At 33.9% G+C, this 6,768-nt stretch overlaps 1 protein-coding gene across 1 annotated transcript in view; it reads left to right on the top strand.

The window, feature by feature from the left end:
* The first annotated feature begins 3,620 nt into the window (after nucleotides 1-3,620).
* Nucleotides 3,621-6,768, top strand: part of LOC107716052 (1-phosphatidylinositol 4,5-bisphosphate phosphodiesterase beta-2-like) — a 40,987-nt gene continuing 37,839 nt past the window's right edge. Inside the window, exons 1-4 of the mRNA XM_016522371.1 lie at nucleotides 3,621-4,064; nucleotides 4,367-4,444; nucleotides 5,545-5,613; nucleotides 6,294-6,431. Of these exons, the coding sequence (XP_016377857.1) occupies nucleotides 3,981-4,064; nucleotides 4,367-4,444; nucleotides 5,545-5,613; nucleotides 6,294-6,431 (369 nt within the window). The 5' untranslated portion in view covers nucleotides 3,621-3,980. The remainder of the gene's footprint in view (nucleotides 4,065-4,366; nucleotides 4,445-5,544; nucleotides 5,614-6,293; nucleotides 6,432-6,768) is intronic.

Genomic DNA, 6,768 nt, shown 5'->3' with positions numbered 1-6,768 from the left:
TTTTTTTTTAACTCACCATTATAGTGAGTAGCGTTCCCTTTGGTTGGGCACTTGGAACTTCGTTTATGTTACTAAAATTCTCTTCCTGTTATTACAGCAGTGCATCATGAAGTCAGTTAATTGATTTCAAGGGAAGAAAATAATAAATAGGTTGCTTTTAGAAGGTGACCTATCTTATAATTAAAGCATTAGTGTGTTTATTTTGTGTGTGCTTATTAATGAACTTTTACAAGTTTCATTTTTCATAAATATCTTGCAATGCTTTGAATTGGGTTTATACAATCCTTAAATAGTGTGTGTTAATATGTTGAAGTCACACACAGACTTAATCATTCAGCATGCGAATTACAACAATGGTAACAATTCAATTTAATTTATTTTCATTACTTGTAACAATAAGCAGTATGTTTTATAACATTTATGATATAACATTAATCCGCATCATTACTGTCTTATAGAAATCTTTCCACTAGCGCTTTTGATAAATAATGAATCATTCCTAAATATGCAATGAATATTTGATATGAAATAAGGAAGGCTTCTGATGCTATTTTTATTTACATAATTTATAGATCCATTAAAGTAAATGATCTCCTACATTATGAATTCTGGCTGCATTTTTCATGTTTGTTTAAAGGTTTTATGTTTTGTTCTGTGATCAATTATTTTTTTCCTTCATTTTGGATAAAAGCAAAATGATTTAACATTTGCAGTGAATGTAAATGTTTGTTTAATTGAACATGAAGTTGCATAAAGATGCATTTCCCTTAAGCATCTTCATTGACCTGGCATGCATAATCATTAGTTTTTTTGATAATAGTCGGCCGCTCTGACCTCTGTAACACCGTTTACTGTATTGTTTTTAATGTAAGATTATTGTTTCACTGACTTTCTTTAAACTTTTGTTGTTGTTTTGTCATTATTGGTTGTTATTTTTTGTGTTGTGATGTTAAGTTTTTAATTTTAAGTGAATGTAATCGGTTTTCGGAATCAATTGAACCAGTTGCGTCGCAAAGTGATTCGCTGATTCAAAACACACAAAATGCCACGTTACGCCTGCTGGTCAAATGGTGTAAAAGCAACTAAAACTCAGTTCAGACATGAATAAAACACATGTTACAAACCAACTGCAAATGGTATATGTCATTAAAATGTCTACAAAATTATAAAACTGATATAAGTACAGATAAAGGCCATACGGAATGGTTCGTGGGTTCGCAGAGATCGACACAGGGCGGCGAATGATTGAACGTAACCAAAGCCTCATTTACTGAAATCACGTAATTTTTTACTGGTTTGGAGCAAATGCTTCACAAAGGTTTCGAAGCTTCACGAATAATTGTTTCATTTAAATAATTGAAATGCGTTGAATTTAAGTTTTCCCAACAATTGCTTTTTTACAGTGCATGCTCATGTCATGCCTGTGCAATATGTGATACAGCTGCTTTTTCATGAGTGTGTCTGATACACAAGAGATTAAAAAGCATGTTTGGAACAACATGAATGTGCTTTAAGCTTTTTCTTTCTTTTTCCAGAAAGGACAAGCTGCTTTTTTAAAGGGAGATCAAACAAAACACTGGAAGAACATCATGAAGTTTGAAGTGTATGGCGGGCCGGTAGGTCCAAAAATAAGACTAATAACTTGTTGGCAGACATGCAATAAAGTTCTGAAGTTCCAGCAAACAGTTGTGACATTTGCACTCACAGTTTAGAGAATGTTAAGATTGTTTCGAAAAATATGCCAAAGCAATTGAGAAAAACTGTAATTGTGGCGTTTGGACAGATGATTCTCCTGCAGGGGCTGCTGGATGTTCGTCTGTCCTCTGATGCCACAGGACCTGATTGACACCACATCACCTGGAAGTGCTGCTGCTGCATGAGCCAATCAGATTTAGAGTTTATAATCCTGCACCATGATGTCCTGCTCTGATTGGCTGGCCGGTAAGAACCAATCACTGCCGTCCAGCACTGACGCTCACCTCACGGAGCCGCTTTGAGACAGCGGTCATGAGCGCTGAGATCAGACTTACATACTGAAAATCTTCAATGTTTATACCTAAACCAAATATATGTTGGTTTATTACAGTGTTTTTGATTATCAGTAATTGGTTAATGTTATGCCAGTGGGCATCACTAACATTTTATAAATCTCTCTGTGTGTTTTTTTTTTTTGAAAGAAATGAATGTTTTTATTCAGCAAGGATGTGTTAAGTTGATAAAAAGTGATAATAAAGACTTATATTGTTAGAAAAGATTTCTTTATTCATCAAATAATCCTGAAAAGAAAAAAGTATCACAGGTTCCAAAAAAATATATATTAAGCAGCAAAACTGTTTCTAACATTGATAACAAATCAGCATATTAGAATGATTTCTGAAGATCATGTGACACTGAAGACTGCAGTAATGATGCTGAAAATACAGCTTTGATCACAGAAATAAATTACAGTTTAAAGTATATTAAAACAGAAAACCAGTATTTTAAATGGTAAATATCACATCCATATTTGGCTAGATAAATGTGTATATGTAAAATAGTTTCTGTGTTTTTTGTGTTTAATATTCTGTGGACTGTCACTGACATCAGCCACATGAATAATATAATATTAATGAACACAAATCCCTATTTAAATGAATGTGTTCTTGATCGGTCGCTCATGCAGTGTTGTGGATGTGAATGGTTTGTCCTGTACTTCATGTTAATGTGCTCCATGATGATTTACATGTGTCAGCTCATATTTGACTATTAGCCAAACGACATGAACGTCATTCTGAACCACAGTCCAGCTCATTCTACGCCTGATTCCTCTCTTCACACTGATTTTACTCGCAATCAGTTTAACTAAGCAACTAAATGAACTTCACATTTCCACTTTTGCTTAATGAGTTAATATAGTAATGAATCTAAACGTCTCTCCGTGTGTGTCAGACCCTTCGGAAACCTGTCAATGAGAGCCATGCTAATATTTACATATTCTAATCTTGCATCATTAATAATGTCAAACCCATGTTCACTCAGGTGAAATTTGGTGCTTACCATTTATAATCAAACACATTTTCAGAACATTCTGGCAAAGTTATCCAGTAACATTAATCAAATGTTTGTTCAGAGTTCTCATAATGTTTTCAAAATGTTACCATAGAAACATTATTTACACATTCTTTAAATGTAACTACTTGTTTCGGAATGCTCAGAGAACATTTAAAAGTAACGTTCCCATAATGGTTATAAAATTATCAAATGGAATGGTCCTTTGCTGTTTACATAACCAAGAAAAACTTTTTTTTTTAACGTTTTGGAAGTTTAAGATTAGCATTCAGAAATAACGAAATAGTTTTAAACACAAAATGGTTTATATATTTATCATGAATAAATCCAAGTTTAATCTAACTAACTGAATATTGCGTATTCCATATTTTAATTAAGTTCATACTTTTTAACTGAATTTAATATAATATTTATTAATTTATTTTACAATGACCTGATTTATGCTGATTCTAAACTATTTGAATGAATGCATTTTGAAAATATGATTATTTAAATCAAATCAAATAGACGCAGGTATTTAATGGCATTATTTTTTGTTTTTCGTTTTATTAGTGTATGACTGACAAATATGCATCACAAAATGTATTAGTTTGTTTATGTTAATAGTGTGGAATCCAAACAGATGGAAATTTATACGCAATTCAGATATATACATCTTAAATTCAGGCCTAAATATGTGTATTCGCTCCTTCTTTAAATCCGTTCTGGATCTTATATCCTGTGCTACTATATTATTTGATTTTTGAGATGCTAGCACACAGAAACGGTGTAAACCTGAGCAGGGTGGGTCCGCTCATTTGCAATGCATATTGAAGGCTGGACGTCCTGCCGGCTCATTTTAGCCGAGTTCCCCCGAAGTCCTTCATTCTCACCGGGGACAATGAGTTCAGGACTGAAGCTTTAGACCACATTACTGTGGTGATCCGTCCAAAATGAATCGAAACCGCTACACGCTTCAGGAGCCTGATGTCAAAGAGTACCTGGTGAAGGGAGACAGGTTCACAAAATGGAAAGAAGTAAGTGGATCATGTTTAGGACTCGTATAAACATTCTAGTCAATATTAGTTAGTGGATTCATATTTGATTGTGTGACAGGTGCTTTTGGTCCTAATGCTGAAAATGATCAATTTTTTTGATAAAAAGACAATTATTATGAGACATTAATGATTTTTTTTTTTAGAATATTTGTCAGTGTTTAATAAAAATGGGCCTCTTTGACCAGTTAGATTTGTGTTTATGGTCCATTTCTGATGTTTATATTCATGTTGAGAGATATTTTATAGATGTTCTATAGTTTTATAATAAAAACTCTTCACAGGACTCCAAGAAAACCACACCGGTCACCATGAAGATGGATCCGAAAGGATTTTACCTGTACTGGATCAATCAGAGCAAGGTAAGATAGGAATTTGACTGTTTTTCTGCTGCTTCTACACTCTCAGAAAAAAAAAAGGTACAAAAGCTGGCGGTACCTTTTCAAAAGGTACAATTTTGTACCTTTTAGGTACTAAGATGTACACTTTAGGTACTAATATGAACCTTTAAGGTACCAACATGTTTATTTTATTTTTCATAAAGTTTTAGTTTGTTATTTAGTAGTCGGCTTGGCAGCTAGCTGAAATAAAATGTTAAAGTTTTGTTATATTTTATTGTATTTCAGTTAACCTTTATTTTATTTCAAGTAACAAGGTTTTAGTTTTATGGTTTTAGTTTTAGTGAACTATAATAACCCTTGTTTGACACTGGCATTCACAATCACAAAATCACAATCAATATCTGCTGTTCTGTTATGAATACCAGTGGGAAGTCAGTTGGTGTAACAGATGAAAATATCATAATTTGATAACGTAACAATTATGTATATATTTTAGATTTTAATATATTAGATTCATTTTGCAAGGCCCTGCCTGTTTTGAGAGTAGCATCATCCACACATAATATTCATAATTCATGTGTGTGTGTGTGTGTGTGTGCGCACGTGCGAGTGCGAGTGCATGTGTGTGTGTGTATGAATGTGTGTGTGCGCGTGCGTGTGTGTGTGTGTATACACATCTATTTTTATTTATTTCACTTTTAGTAGTTTAAATACTTCAACTTTTTATAATTTTTGTTTTTTAAATTTTTAAATTTCAAGTTTATCTAATATATTTATTTTATTTTAGTTTCATTTCAATTAACGAAAACAATTTGCAATAGTTTTATATTTCCGTTTGAGTTAACAATAACAACACTGCACACAACATCATGTGATTTGTAAGGTCTTGTTTGCAGTTATTTTGCAATAATGTTCGGTTTAACGGTTTGTTGAGAATTTCTCACCTATGATCTTCTCATCCATTACATTTATGCATTTGGCAGATGCATTTATCTAAAGCAACTTGAAATTATACATTTGGTCCCATGACCTTCACACTCTACTGTTTGAGCTACAGAAATTCTGTATCCTGTTCTGTGCGCTATCTGTGATGTCACATCCTGTGTCTCTCTGTCCCGCAGGAAACAGAGTTTTTGGACATTGCCACCATCAGGGACACAAGAGCGGAAAAATATGCCAAGCTCCCTAAAGTATGTGCCCTGTCCATGTTATGTAATGTGTTTTATGTTGCATCATGACTAAACAGACGGAGTGTCAGTGTTTGAGTTCATTGTTGCATTTGAGTATTTGTGTGAATTTGCCTTGCAAACAGCAGCGTTCAGCAGAAACAATCACATCAACCACAGCCAACTCATGTTCAGATCAGAGAATCACATCAGCTACTGACATACAGCATTAACATATGAACACACTCATCAGTTCTGATCATCCTTCTCACAAAGTTTTTACATGTATGCATTTATCAGATGCTTTATCCAAACAGTTGAGGAGCATTTTTGACATGCATATTTTTAAGTGCTATTAGAAACATAAACAGGATGTTATGTTTGATATATTACTATTGTTATATGAATTATACAGTGATTTTCTTTGTCTCTCCACACACACACACACACACACAGCCGTTGACCTCGTGTTTCTCCCTTCACACATTTGCATGAAGCCGGATTTGTTTGCTGGTCTGGGTTGTTCTTGTTGATGGGTCATGTATGGAAAGCAGACTTCGTGCATGAGATGTTTAAAGTTTCTAGAGCTTTCTCTCCTAAACGTCACTCGCTTGATATCTGATGCAGTGACTTTCAGAAGTCTGAAGTGTCACTTTAGTGTTCAGGGACTCAAGCAATGTCTTATCATTTTCTTCCTCTTTCAGCATCCAAAGGTTCGTAACGTCTTCAACATGGATTTTCCTGACAGCCATCATCTGGCCAAAGCGCTGACCATCGTGACGGGAACAGACACCGTCAGCCTCACCTATCACAACTTCTTTGCTGCTAAAGAAGTGGCTCAGGTAGCATACTTCATATATGTGACCCTGGAGCACAAAAGCAATGTTAAGTCGCTGGGGTATATTTGTAGCAATAGCCAACAATACATTGTATGGGTCAAAATTATACATTTTTCTTTTATGCCAAAAATCATTAGCATATTAAGTAAAGATCATGCTCCATGAAGATATTTTGTAAATTTCCTACTGTAAATATATCAAAACTTAATTTTTGATTAGTAATATGCATTGCTAAGAACTTCATTTGAACAACTTTAAAGATGATTTTCTCAATATTTAGATTTTTTTTACACCCTCAGATTCCAGATTTTCAAATAGTTGTATCTCGGCCAAATATTGT

This window comes from Sinocyclocheilus rhinocerous, unplaced genomic scaffold (genome assembly GCF_001515625.1).
Source record: "Sinocyclocheilus rhinocerous isolate Xijiao unplaced genomic scaffold, SAMN03320098_v1.1 scaffold1862, whole genome shotgun sequence".
Classification (NCBI taxonomy): domain Eukaryota; kingdom Metazoa; phylum Chordata; class Actinopteri; order Cypriniformes; family Cyprinidae; genus Sinocyclocheilus; species Sinocyclocheilus rhinocerous.
This window is presented reverse-complemented; position numbering and strand designations above follow the sequence as displayed.